At 36.5% G+C, this 15309-nt stretch overlaps 1 protein-coding gene and 1 pseudogene across 2 annotated transcripts; one reads left to right on the forward strand and one right to left on the reverse strand.

Moving 5' to 3' along the window:
* The first annotated feature begins 1297 nt into the window (after positions 1-1297).
* On the forward strand, positions 1298-1488 carry LOC131686443 (U4 spliceosomal RNA; annotated as a pseudogene).
* Positions 1489-3711: 2223 nt separating this feature from the next.
* LOC131683529 (keratin-associated protein 19-2-like) lies at positions 3712-14686 on the reverse strand. 2 transcript variants are annotated; one of them, XM_058965580.1, is made up of 6 exons: positions 14568-14686; positions 4409-4583; positions 4292-4324; positions 4169-4228; positions 4036-4065; positions 3712-3861 (listed from the first exon to the last, which is right to left on the reverse strand). In XM_058965580.1, the coding sequence occupies exons 1-6, from the start codon at positions 14577-14579 to the stop codon at positions 3794-3796; spliced, it is 378 nt and encodes a 125-aa protein (XP_058821563.1). In that variant the 5' UTR covers positions 14580-14686; the 3' UTR covers positions 3712-3793. The 2 variants fall into 2 exon arrangements, with proteins under 2 accessions (XP_058821563.1, XP_058821564.1); XM_058965581.1 differs by lacking the exon at positions 4036-4065.
* Positions 14687-15309: the final 623 nt, after the last annotated feature.

The following is a 15309-nucleotide window of genomic DNA, read 5'->3' on the forward strand; positions in this document are numbered from 1 at the left end:
CAGATTTTTTAATTTGGTTGCAGATATTTGCAGATTTTTTAGTTTGATTGCAGATATCTACAAATTTTTGAATATAAAGGCTTTTGGTTACACTAGCTTTCCTGACATTTTTTGTTCTTCCAGACTTTTAAAATTATTATTGCAAACATTTGAAAAAAGTACCTGGCATCTCTGATTGATAGAGTCAACAGACAGCACAGATCGTCTGTAAACAAGACTAGTTCACTCTAACCTCCAAACGGATGGTCATCACTAGCCAGTCCGTCGATCTAGCACAATGCTGCCGATATCTCAATAAGTTGATATTATTTTTTTATTTCTACTAATTTTTAAATCCTACAAATGCCACGCCCCTTCTCCCGGATTAAGGTGTGGACCCCCCGCTTAGTCGATCACTTCCCGGCTGCCTGAATTCCGGGGATGTGATAGATCAACAGGGCATACTATTAAGGTTGCACAGAGAATGGGCAAAAATCGAAAACGAAAAAAGCAGTTTCTTCCACACCGTGTGCTAGATCTTCATGAAAATTAACCAGAAATACTGTAACAACATTCATTAATCAGCAGTACTGTAACAACATTCTACATACGTTTTCGATTTTTGCCCATTCTCTGTGCAACCTTAAAAGCAATCAACGGGCCAGGAAACGATGAACAACGCCTCCCCGCCGATTTCTTCCTTTTCCTGAAATCGGCACAGGCAGTGCTAGAGACATACCCAAGGAACCTGGTGAGTGCAACAAAAGAGGCAAAGGGGTCCATATATGAGTTTACAATCTGATCCAAGAACACCTTTATAGCCCATAGAAAGTGGATCAGTTTATGTCAAAAGGTGGAGATTATCCCTCACCCAACCCCCTTTATCTACGATCCCGACACAGAAAAAATAGAAGAAGCTAGACTCCTGAAAGAGCTGAAGTCTCAGAGGGTCACGAACTTCCGGTGAATAACAAAAACGCTCGACGGCAAGCCTGTTGGTCCCCTGGTTATTGTATCTGGTTCTATACTGGTTTTTGAGCTAATTTTTTGATTTTTAATAACTGAGTTTTAATAACCACAACCACAAAGCCCAAGCTACGCCAACACCACCATATGAAACGCCAAGGACGACTAAACGGACACAACCAAAGCGCAGATACAAAGCTTTCAATACAGTGAAGACACGTTTTTATTGGCGAATTTTAAGCTGATAAAATAGGGACATTGATAAAATCGGGACATATGTTTTTCTGTATTTTTAATAAACCGAAGCTCTTAAAATATTCTTCTTTGGTTCTTCGATATAGCCTCGCAACCAAGCTTTGCGCAGTGGCGATATCGTAACCAATGAGGTACAACCGAGGTGCGATTATTGCTAGTTGAAAACTAATAGCCTCGCAACCTTTTCTAATTATTTACTTTAAGTTCCCCTTAAGGCGGTCTGACAGTGCAAAATTTAAAAAAAAATTGATATTATTTTTGCATTTTTCGGATCTCTAAGATAAGAAATATATGCCCAAGAAAGGATTTACTCGAATTCAACTTGGTTCGTCTGCTAGAGCCCATCAGACTACCAACTATCAATTTTCATATGAAGGTGATAAAATCGGGTCGAAAAGCTGATAAAATCGGGGGTAGATAAAATCGTGGGCTGATAAAATCGGGTATTCACTGTATGCCATCTCTAAAGGAAAGTAAAGCTCAAAGCGCAAACGACAATAAAGACCAGAAGATCAGTATTCTTAAGGAATACTGTGCCAAGCAGCTCAAACAGCTGCATGTGTCCTCCATCGAGACAGCCGAACTGTGGCAATCCGTCACAGTGTTCCAACCCTCCAACCTTCCAACACTTTAACACAGCGCTTAATTTTAAATCCGCGCTACTTGTACATAGGGCTTCCCCGCAGTAAATACATTTTCAGTTTCTTTTCCAAAAGAATTATCATTATGCGCTTCCTTGCATTTGCTACAGTTTCTTATTGTTACAATAGGTGTTTGCAATTGATGCAGGTTATGACTCGCGGTGCTTACAGGAGAAGACTTTGACAAATCTTACCCAGAAGATATAGTTAGAAAAAAGACGAACCGGCGATGGTTACCCGAAGCGAGTTTGTTGAGGAGTAAATAGATGTAAATAGTCTAACCCTCATTGATTTGAGCTGTATGCAATTTCTTTAAATCCAAAATCTGTTGATCTGTTGAAGTGAGGTACCTTTGCGGCAACCAACACCGTAATTGAAAAATTCTTCGCACTTCACGCATTAGGAATGGAGATCACGCCCATAATCTCCACTGCCATTACAGGTACGTAGACACGAAAATCCCATATGAAGCGCTCGCTTTGTTTGCTTATCTTATTCATCCGAACACGTTATCTGAGTAATGGCCAGGTACTGAGCAGTCTGGTCTCAAGAAATTTGTAATATATTTCCGGTTTCTTCCCGGTCTGAAAAAATGACCCGCGGGTTTTATAGTTTTGTTCGGGTCAGGGAGTAATAGAATAGGGGAATCAGAGTTGTTGATATCAGATGCGTTTTCACCCTCGGCCATTCGAGCATTAGGGGAGTGTTGTGAGAATGGGAATGATTTTCACTTAGCGGAATTTATGCAAGGAAAAAAGAAAAATAAATCGCTTACTTATCTTTGCTAACGGCGATTATTCTGCTCCAGTGAGGACAATTCATTAGCAGCCCTAGCAAAACGGCGGTAAACAAAACAGAGACAACCTTTACTAACTGAATAATATACTGAACACCACAGTAAAATCAAAACGATGGGCTTAGGTTCAAGGTTCGGAAACGGCTGTGGTCGAATTTATCGACTGTTATTTTCCTTTTTAAACAGCAACAATCTGATCTTCGTATTTCGCCCTCGAGCGTTCTATTGAACAATAAATTGGAGAGTGCATAATTTTGTTTCAATTCATCTAACGTCGCAAGCAATTTTCAAATTTGAGTAATTATCTACTAGAAATCTATTATTCTTTCTATAAGCATCTGAAATATCATACCGTATACCAAATTATGACTTGAACGCTTTCGACATTATGGCACAGACTAACAGACATAACACTATGAGGGAATTCCCTAAAAAAATATCGATCCAGCAATTTTCCTATAACATTAGCTCCACCTTTTATTCACACTCCCAAACACTCATTTACTGGTGGGTTACCCCTCAGGTTTGGGAACAATTTTTCAGTAGTGGTATATCCCCTATATGCTTGTTCATATGTCAGTGGCGCCATAATTTCAAATGTGGCCAGAGTCCCAACTACAAATATATTTAAAATGACCGTTAAAGCGGGCGAAGCTTTGTTTTTGAGTGTTATGTCTGTTAGTCTGTGATAACACTTAGAAACAAAGGTTCGCCCGCTTTAACGGTCATTTTAAATATATTTGTAGTTGGGACTGTGGTCGCATTTGAAATTATGGCGCCACTGACATATGAACAAGCGTATGGGGGATAGACAACTAGTGAAAAATTGCTCCCAAACCTGAGGGGGTAACCCACCAGTAAATGAGTGTATGGGACCGTGAATAAAAGGTGGAGCTAGTTTTCTGGAAAAGTTGTCGGATCAATGTTTTTTGAGGGAATTCCCTCATAGTGTTATGTCTGTTAGTCTGTGATTATGGTGCACTCATTCAACAGGAGCAGATGTTTTGTACTATCCTTTTTCGTTTCCACAGGAATGCTCAATTTCTTTTAATAAATATTTGAATAGTCGAAACATTATTTAGAAAACAAATCATTTATTATTAACAGCATTGAAATATCACATTTTGTAAACTAGAATGATTAGAATAAACTTTCCTCAGTAGTAGGGTTTGTTACCATATGTTCCATATGCATTATAGATCCCTCCGTATTTGCCGGGGTACCCTTGAAAAAGAAAATGTTTACAAACTTAATAGTTTTCTTAGACATCATGTAGCTTTTTTTATATATTTAAACGAATGATAGCATATGCAAACTGTAATGTAGAATATTTATAATGAGTAATGCAGTGTTAGAGATACGACCTGAATGATAATTACATGATTATTGGGCACTTACCATACCCGTTACCTTCGAAAGGCCCATAACCTGCATTACAAAAATTAATATATAATTCATTGACATCAACTAAGTGGAGATTTTCTTCTCGATTTTTCGTTGGTTTATTGTAACAAAATAAGTAAAATCTTACCTCCATATCCACCGTACCCTCCATAACCTCCATATCCCCCGTAGCCTTGGTATCCATACCCTGTAAACAAAAGTTGAGTATGCGTGGTGTAGTTCTTCAGAATTTATTCATGTAGTTACTTACAAGGATTATAGCCACCGTACCCAGGATTGTAACCTGAAACGTGAAGCACAATTTTAATTTTCATTACGAGTTTTGTCTCTCGCAAATAAAGGAATCTCCGTAACAAATTTTATTTACCACCGTATCCCCCATATCCTCCGTATCCGCCGTATCCTCCATATCCGCCGTATCCTCCATATCCACCGTAACCACTGTTAGCACCGTAGCCGCTATTTCCGCCCAGTCCTCCTAGTAGACCAAAACCAAGTGCATAGGAAACGGCAATGTATGATGCTACTACCATGAGTGTCGCCTGTATAAACGTATTTAGATCGTTGAGTTATTTGAACAAGTCGTTTCACATATTTCGAGAGACTAATTAAGCGATATGGCGTGGTTTGACCAAAACCAACCAATTTTGCTGTTATTATAAAGTAATTTTTTGTTTCGACACTCCGGTAGAGTATGCTTTGAAATGGGAGCCTTGCTAGTATGAGTGTTAAAAATGAAAGTTTCTTATAACCATTACTCTGTATTTAAAAAAAAACATGGATGGATAGGTACCATGTCATAACGTCCGAAGAGTGGTACGTCACAACGTCTGGGACATTATGACGCAGAAGGGTGCGTCATAACATCCGAAACCAATGATACGTTAAAAGATCAGAAATTATACTTGTGTAACAACGCCCGAAAGAGGTGCTGCGTCATAATGTCTGGGATCTTATGACGCGTCCTGAGATTTTGATATGGCGCAGAAGTATTGTGTCATTTAGTCCAGGGGGTGCATCATAACGTCTGGGACATTATGACGCACAAGGGGTGCGTTATAAGATCCGAAAATGAATATCTGTCATAAAGTCCGGGACCTTATGACGCACCTCCGTTTTCGGATGCTATGAGGCAGCCTGATGCGTCATAATGTCCCGGATGTTGTGACGCACCACCCTTCGGACGTTATGACACGGTACCGGATGGATACCATATTCTTTGACATTGAAAATATCTTGCACCACTATCTGGGGCCGGGTGTCATTCGAAATTATCCGTGATTCGATTATCCGGGGATAATGACACGATTATCCCGGTGTTTCAAAGTTGAATTTTACATAGAATGTCTAATTATAGTGCGATCACAGAGTATAGACATCCATGATCGAACAAAAATATTTAAAAAACGTGTGTAAACATTTGAATTAATATACGATAAACACTAGCGCCGCCACACCAACCTATCCCAACTATCCGTCAAATCCATTCCGGAACCGGTTCGAACCTGAATGGATTCAGTAGGGAATCTTGCTCAAAGAAAACAACCGATTCCGTCTCTATCGGTTGATGCATATGAGCTGGAATTCATGCTGGAAGTTCGAACCGGTTCCGGAGTAGTTTGACTGGGTAGAGGAATAACCGCTGTCAATTTTGTCAAACTCAGCCACAAAAAAACATGATGACAGTAGCGCACCTGGTTTGGATATCCCAACTACCTTCGAAATCGTTAGAGATTTTACACAAGTTGAATGCTGAAGATGGACGTCTGTTCTCTGTGGTGCGATCATTGCAATCAATAGAATTTTTTCAGGGAATGGGGGAACTACGGTTACTCCTCTCAAAATTTGGCCTACCTTAAAAAAATTTTTTATATCAGGATATTCCGCGCAAAGTGACCTAAATCTTGATATCTACCTTTACGGATTGGATCCAATTTTGAAGAACTAATTCATCTAGAGCCAATATTTGATAATTCAATTTATTGTGTCGATTGAACCACTCCTCGATTCATGGGAAACTCCTAATTTTAACATAGCATTAAAAAAATTTCTGATTATATATCTGGTACTGTTTGCACTAGAATCAATCCGCAGGCTGCTTCTTGAAGGAAATGTTTCAAGGAATCTGGAAAAAATACCAGATTTAGTTGCAATGCTGCCAAATATGCAATTTTTTCAGTTTATAATTAAAAGTGCATTTTTCTCGCAATACATATATTGGTAACTGCAAGCCTTTTTGACACATAAAATGCCATTATACTGGCTTCGCCCGGTCGGTTTCTGGCATTATCTTGGCATACTGATAACATGTTTCTCATGATTCTTCTTGGATTTATTTCAGGATGTTGATCGACGTCTTCTTAGCATTTCAATGGAATCTGTCTCAGAATTCCGATTGAATCCTTATCCATTTTTCTACATTTTCTTGCTCTGAATTTTAATGCAAGATTGTAGAGAAAAGTTTCTAAAAGGTCTGGTGAGATCCTGTTCAAGATAGAAGATTATGATTTATTCAGGATACTGATCGAATTATGCTCATTTTTTCAATGAAATCCTTTGTAAAACAAATGCTCATATTTCCAGGGAAATTTGACCCAATTCCGCTCTTCTCCTATTATTCCCTTCAACAATCTGATGGAAGCCTGATCACAATTTTGACGTTATCTAGCTTATGATTTCAATTGAATCCTACTCAGAATACTAATGGCATCTTTAGGCCCGTCATGTCCATGTTATTGGCAAAAAGCGTTTTTAAGCAGCCATAACTTTTCACTTAGTAAACATATGTGCACAACAACAAGTAAGGCTTATAACGGTGACTATTACCTTTCATTTGAGCATTAACAGTTATAAGTAGGGATGCCACATTAAAATCTGTGTTTCAGTCAAAAAAATCTTTTTACCATCTGTGATGGCTAAAACAGGAAAAAAATCTGTGATAAATTTCCAAAAAATCTGTGAAAAATCATAATATTTCCAAAAATCTGTGAAAATCTGTAAAATTTTCATCAAAACGCCAAAAATCTGTCATCTGTAAAAAAGAATCTGTGATCAAAAATTATGAAAAAAATCTGTGACATTACAGAAAAATCTGTGAATATGGTAACCCTGGTTATAAGTATCATTAGTAAAACAGAAGTTATTGCAACCAGTTTGATAGAGTTCCGCTAGAGCAGTGCTACAAGAAAAAAATTCTGTGAATGGTGAAACATGAGATTTTGGAATCACTTCGTAGTTTAATTTAGACTGCTTTCGACATCGTTTTCCATTTTAAATAAAAATTACTAGATGTTACGAAATGTTCCGCCATTTTATGAGTAAAAAACCCCCTCAATTTAAAAATTATCTCGAAAACTCGACGTAGAGGTTAGGTATTTTTATATAGAATATGTAGGTATGCAAAGTTTGATACCGCAAATCGTGTTTTTCCAGAGACGTTCCACAAAAAGCTTCGCAAACAAGTCGCTTGTTGATATTTTTGCATGGAAACAATATAGAATGTTATTGAAATGATACATTTCAATGTAATTTGAAGTTTTGTTCGATTCGCTTCATCCAAATTTCTAAAAAATCACAAAAAAGTATTTTTTTTAAGCTGAAACCCTTACCCCTCCCTTAACGTGGTACTGAAAATTTTCGGTGCAACTGGATACATATAATTATTAATATTTTTTGTCGGTGAATAATAAGGATTATTTTACATATCTAGTGCTGTAAATTTTCTAAGAATAAATTGACTATCATATTATCGTAGTAAAGTGACTCAATATACGAGATGTTGAGAATGCGACATCACCCCAACTCACCCGAAATTACTAAGCATTATCGAAAGGAAGAGTGTGGAATTCTTTACCTTCTACTTGCTAGGAGTCAGACGTTAGGTCGGAGTCTAACAGCATGGTCGAGAAGCTAGCACATCTTATTGCACTGTACGTTGGGTAGATGACAACTTCGACTTCGACCTCCGAGTGAATGAAAGAGCATTCATTATTAAATTGAAATTTCTTATCACTAAATGAGACACAAAAATTACATGCGCTTTTATATATGTGGACGCTGAGAATCCATAGTGCAGTCTTCCTACTGTACTGCATGAACGTACAGTTTCTCCGCGTCCCTTCCGAAAGACATTCTGGAAATCAGTTTTTGTATCGCTTCCAGAGGTCATACATACTTCCAAATGTAATAGAAAATTGATAACCATTTTTTCAACTGATTAGTGCATATTTGGCATAATTACGTTGACTATAATGAATGTTACTAACGTTCAAAATCTTACACTCCTTTTTTTCTCGATATTTTGAAAAGGGGTTCCTATATTGAATGGTTAGTCGCAGTCATAACAAAAGGAGAGAATTAATTGGTCGTACAAGGAATGAATAGCCAACATAGTCGTGTGAAGATCACTAAGGACTTGAAAATGGCCAAAACCACAGTATCTGCAGTTCCGATATGTTTCAACAAACGTTTATCTGTCTCCCGGAAGGTTCCATGGCGTTGAACAGTGGATTGAAAGCTACATCAGGACGTCAAGACAGCTTTCAAAGCAAATCTAAGATTTTCGGGCAAGGATGTGGCCAACAAAATCGGAACCGTTCGCAGTACAGTTCGAAATATACTCGGGAAGGTTTTTTAAAGTATCGGGTTAGTAACTGTTTCACACACAACTCTTTTCAAGGGGTTATATATGTTGAGATGCGGAAAAAGGGAAAAGTTTGAATTTTTGTAAAGGTACTTGTTATACGTCTAGCGTATTACAATGTCCAATTTGCGAAATCCACTTGAGAACACGAAAAAATATTATTAAAAGTCGAAGTTATAGCAATTTCCGCAAAACGCGTATTTTTCAAAGAGATTCGCCGTGACTACGATTCCAATCCAACAAGCTGAATGCATAAAACTAAAAAAAAATCATTAGTGTATGATGTAATCGCGTTTAAAGTTTCAAGTATAAGCCACGCCTCCATTAGGGAGTAAGCTGAAAAACGCTGTAACTTTCCGTCTACTGCGCCCATCTCTATAAAAATTTGAGATAACATTTTTAAAAACCTGAACTTAACGATAGAAGAATAAAAAAAATCGATTTTTAGCCGAATTCAACATATGTAGGGGAACATGGGGAGACTTGACCAGGTTTTCAGCTAAAACTGCATAAATCTCTAAAAAGCCTTCAATTCCTCAAAAGTCATTCAGATATAATGCGCAAAGTTATTGCGCGTCTTTATGATTTTTTGCAGAATTTTTAATATAATTTTTGAAAAGTTACAAAAGTTTTTCTGTGATCGTTTTTTCTGGTCAAGTCTCCCCTTTGCGGGGAGACTTGACCAAGGCGTGGGGAGACTTGACCAAGAGAATTTTGAAAGTCATAACAAAAAATAATAAACATAAAACATACTGTAATTATTTTTTTCCCTATTGTCGAGATCCTTAGGTAGCAGTAAAAATAATAAAAGAGTTGCATTTGATAAATTTTAATTTTTTTAATGCATTTATTTTTAAGGATTAACTGTACTGCTTGCATTGCATGTTCACACGTCACGAAATCAGTCCTACTATTGCTAACTTTGTTTACAAATATTAAAATATAAAGACTTATGTTTGGAGTGGGATTTTTTTATGGCGTGATTAACATTAACAGTAGATACCAAAGCATAATAAATATTAAGAATTTTGTATCTTTCTTCAGCTGATCGCCACTTGGTCAAGTCTCCCCATAAAATCTTGGTCAAGTCTCCCCAACATTAGTTATTGCGTTCAATGTCATGTAAATTCTACTAATAACTATTCCAATGTTCCAGTTTCTGTAAAATCATTTCACTGCTTCACAAGGATTAAGATGGTAGATTAGTACATTAATAGTAACTAGTAGTCGAGTAGATATGTCCATACAAATTTTGATAAAAAATTACATCATTTGATGCAAATTTATTAATCACGTAATATTTTCTGCAACGAAAGGATTTTTTTCTCCAAACTTTTAAAATTACCTTAAGGGATCGAAACAAGTATAAAAATATTTTTGAAAAAAAATTGAGAATCGAATAGAAGACGCCATAGCCGAAAATAGAATTTTGCGCTTGGTCAAGTCTCCCCATGTTCCCCTAACCCCTTAAGCGCATGTAGGGTTCTAAACTATTTTTCCTTAAGACTGTTGAGGTTAAGAAACACGAAATATCTGTTTTGTTCCATATGAGCTTCTGACACAGTGCTAGAAGCTGCTTAATTTTTACCTACCGATGCTCAATACAATGTTCCTAGAGTATTTAGAATAGTCCAATTACATAAAAAAAGATATCCGAACAAATCTAAATTGATTGGTTTTATCCATTCACAATAATGTTGTGAGACAAAGGTTTACTGAAAGTTTCTCTGGCAGCACTGCTGTAGCAAAATCCAATCAGATTAATTATTATAATTTCAGTTATATGAACAGTAGTTATAACTGCTAGTGCTAAAAAGAAATATAATAGTCCCAGTTATTAGCTTTACCTGTGTTTATGAGCAAAGCTTGCCGAAACTAAAAACTACAGCTGCTTCAAAGCGTTATAGTTCATAAGATGGACATATACTGCCCATGATCGCACATTTGTCCCTTTTTCTATGGGATTTCCTATCTTTATGGGACTGATATCATGGGCAGTATACACGTCTGAAAATATGAGTGTGTATGAGCAAGATGTTACCAAAATCAACGGATGCATCCCTATTGGTTATTTATTTATTTATTCTTTGTATTTATTTATTCTTACTTTTTTTCATCTGACCTGTGTTGGTCTACATGAAATGTTTCTAGAATGGGAAAAGCTCATTTCAGGATATACTTCAGAAGCAATCCTCAAATGGGCGTAAAAACCCATCATCTTTTCAAATTTTTCACAGTTGATTACAATGATTTTACGCTACAATTAAACATAATCACATAGTACACAGTATTGCAAGAACAAAAATTACAAATATTACAAAAATGGAATCTTAAAATCTAAGTCAACCTTCTTAGTCTATTTTTGAAAACATCGCAAGATACAGAAAAGTCAAAATGGTCATAAACACTATTAAAAACATTACACATCGCCCTAATGGGTTCGTTCTGACCGTACTCTGTGCGCTGAAATTTCAGTCTTAAGAAGTTATGCGATCTGAGATTTCTAGGAGGCACATAGATATTTATTTGTGAGAGAATATCTGGAGCATCTATTTGACCAGTTAATATCTTCCCAACAAATACTGCTCTAAATGTGTTCCGCCTTTTCGCTAGGGTTTCCATATCGAGCAGACGACAGCGATCGATGTACGGTGGTAGCTCTGCTGGGTTACGCCATGGGAGAGTTCTAAGAGCAAAACGGAGGAATCTTGCCTGCACTGCTTCTATTCGGTTGATCCAAATGTTCGTATAAGGACACCAAATGGGTGCTGAAGCTTCCAGGACAGATCGAACTAGTGAGAAATAGAGTGCCCGTAAACAATATGGATCAGTGAATTCTTTGGCGATTCTTATAATGAAGCCGAGGTTTCTATTTGCATGTGCTATAACATGAGAGTAATGATTTCTGAATATCAGTTGTGAGTCCAGGAGTATGTCAAATTTGGCTTTGAACGGTTTCAGCGACAGAGGTTTAATGTTGTCAGTGATCGCGAGGACCATTCATAAATTACGTAACGCAAAAATTGCCCAAAATTGACTCCCCCCTCCCCCTATGTAACAAATTGTCACAAATTTCTTCATCCCCCCCTCCCCTGTTACGTAACAAATTCCTAGAAATTTTTTTTATCTTCGGCGAAAACATGTTACGTAACGATCTAGCTAACTCCCCTTCCCCCCTATGTCACAACATGTCACAACTTGTTGTACCCCCTCCCCCTCCCCCTAAAAGCGTTACGTAATTTATGAATGGTCCCCGAGGATGTTTCCAAAAAACACTATGATATATTGCTCCTTAGTGGACAAAAATTCTGTAAAAACTATGTTTTCTCCATTAAGAAGAAAATTGTTTGAAACAATCTTTGCGTATGAAGACCATAAAATCTATAACTAAATTAATTATGAAATTTGTGCATACATAGTTTTCAAAAAAATATAAATTGAGGGAAAAAGTGAGTTTGTATTTTTTAAGGGTTTCATGCAAATTTTGTATAAAAATATTAGTTCACCGAAACTCCGAAAAATTTATTCTGGTGTACTTGTAAATTTTCCGATGAAAAAACGAATCGAAAATGTTTAAATGAAAAATGATCCGTTCAAGTAAGGGAATCTAGTCTAGGTTGGGACGGGTTTGTTTAGAGGCTGTTTCCATGACAATATTTTTTAGCTTGTAGTACACTATTTTGTAGATATATTATGTGGCTTAATGTCAGCGAATGGAAGATGTTAATTTGGAATTTTAAATAAGACTCAGGATCAATTTTCTACATGACGGCAAAATGGCCAAAAAAGTGTCGTATAGGTTGGGACACTTCAAATAATTTAAATAATTAAAGGTAATTTAAACTTTAATGCATTATACTTATTTTTTGGTTAATATTTAATTGTTGATTGGTATTTTAGAATAAGAATAAGTAACTGAAAGATTTATTTACTTCCATTTGACAAAGTTAATCTGACTCACAGTTTTTACATGTAAAACTTGTACGCAATCTTGTACGCATGCGTAATTGTATGGTGTCCCAACCTATACGACACGCTTGTCCCAACCAATTTTTCGAAGAAAAAAAATCCAATGAAGCAAACGCAAAACCCTGATCGATAATAACATTTTAGTTACTTCTTAACACTTTAAAATTATTTACGTTGAAATTTCGATGAAAAAGATTCAGTTTAGGATGGCGCAAAAATCAGCACAACAAAAGATTTTTTGCTCGGTTTTTGACACTGCTTAGTGTAGCTGTGACAATAATGAACTATAACTTCAACTTGGTATAAAAAGTGAGCTACGATCGAGTCTAGTATGTACTAAAAATAACAGATGGCAACACTGCATAGGAACGAAAATATCGAGCTGTCCCAACTTATACAGCGTCCCAACCTATACGACAATCCCTTACACGTGAATGTAAATACAAACAATTATAAAAAGAATTATGGAAATCATCCGACTAATTTTTGAGATATCATTTTCACCGAAACTGTCCACAAATCGATGAATGAAGTCCGAGATAATCGTGTTTAAAGTTTTGTGTTAACTTCATTCGTGGATGGAACCAGCGCACTGCGAAGGGTTGTAATTTGAAAGCTTGTGCTCAGATCTGAATGAAATTTTGTTTTGGAAAGTATGTACTTTCAGAATGCACATTTTTTTCGATTTTTTCGCTTCAACTTGGTATATAACCCCTTGAAACCGGTTTTTATTTCAAATTTCTTAAAATATATAAAAAAAATTCAATGCACTTTTTAACAACGTCAACATTTTTTAACAAGTCTTCAAAAATCACGCTTATTTTAATTCATAATGCGGTTGGTCCCGGTGCACCTTTGCCCTGTCCAAATTTTTTTCTTAATTGAAAATGAGTTAAAATCATTAGATCTATAGAAAACATTCCTCCGAAAAACTCGCCAGAGACATAAAAAACTTTTTAAAATTAATGTTGACTCGGAAAAAATCGATGAATGCTGCATTATACATTTTAAACTGGTTCAAGGAACTTTACATAAACAGCGGCTATTTTACATACGTGGGTTTAATTTAACGATTTTTGCGCCGAAGAACTCTTTACGAACATCACGGTTGAAGTGTTTAGTCGGTTTACACTCTAATAAAAATAAGGCGGTTTTACGAATCAGGTTTTACCTCCCTGAATTTCTGTCTCGGCCGGTCAACTGAGATTCACAATCCAAGGCCAATGTAATAGCGCAGTTTCAACAACGTTTGAATTTATGGGTTTTAAAATTTAAATCACTTTCGAAAAAAAACACACCACGCACTTTTCCAATCTCGTAGAGCTTCTTCGATTGGCATGTAAAACATACACTATGCAAGCCGCGAATAATAAGTAAACTTTTATGAAGAGTGATTGCACATTTACGAGGAAAAAAATCGTTTCTTTTTCACACGAACGGGTATATGGAGAAAACAATGTTGCTGCCAACTACACCCTTCGAAGCTGTTGGATTCGAAATCACTCTATGATTGAATATATATTTCTATATTATTTTCAACTACCAAAAAACTTCGATTAAATTGTTTTAGCAGTTGGATTCAAACTAGGCACCATGCTTCTCCACTCAACAATTCATCGCTCTCATGCTGGTTTTACCATGGTCAAAGCTGTGTAAATCATTTTTGCTAAATTTTGAAACATTTTTGAAATACGAGAAATAATATACAACCAAGTATCAGTTTCATTAACAAGGTAGAGCTGTATTTAATAGTGATTTAAACCGATGAAAATAACTTTTCACTTCCAGTATCAACTGAGTAATAAACATTAACAAATTATAACATGTGTTCTCTTTTATTTGATAGTTTACTGCAAACTTAGTAGTAACCATAGGCCATAGGTTATATCAGCTTTTGTAATATAGGAACACTTACAAAATAACGCATGATGTTAGTTTCTTCGTAATCACTTTGTTTTTTTCGAATGAACGTTGCCTGCTGACAATCGATTTCTTACTGGAACTTGAGGCGTCCAGAAGCTTTCCTCTTATATATCCTCCGTCTACAGAGTGAAGCGTGATACGTTTCTTCATATAATTCGCTGCTCTTGAGGTGGAGAGGAAACTCTCTGATTCACAGTGACCATTAGCAAGTTAGCGCGAACCGGCGACACAGTGAGTGATCAAAACATTGTTTTTAATCCAAAAGAGTATGGTCTAGTTTGAATGAATGGACGCAGGCTGATGCAGACAAATACGTGGGTGGGTGCAGAAACACAAGGTGGTACGCTGAGTTCTAGCAGTTTGTTAACTTGCCATGACTGTTACTTTTGTCTCGCTGAAAACGCCTGGGAACTTCAACTGCGGGTCAATCGCCGTGAGGGTCATCAGATGGAATTAGTTTTTGCTTCCTTCCACAAGTAAATCGGATATTCGTAACACTTTACCGCATTTTTCGAGGTTCCTGCTTCGTTAATTTTCTATACAATTTATACGTTTTTGTTCTGATAGGTAGATTAGTTATAACAAAAAATGGACGGCCTTGAACTAAATAAACATTATATGACTGACTCAGTTAGTATTTGTGGTTGATGGATATTCGCGCCAGAATAAATGATTTTACTATGATAGATTCTTAATGGATCTCCATATATGATTGGGGTTTCTATTTCATGTGA

This window comes from Topomyia yanbarensis, chromosome 2 (assembly GCF_030247195.1).
Source record: "Topomyia yanbarensis strain Yona2022 chromosome 2, ASM3024719v1, whole genome shotgun sequence".
In the NCBI taxonomy this organism is placed as follows: Eukaryota; Metazoa; Arthropoda; class Insecta; order Diptera; family Culicidae; genus Topomyia; species Topomyia yanbarensis.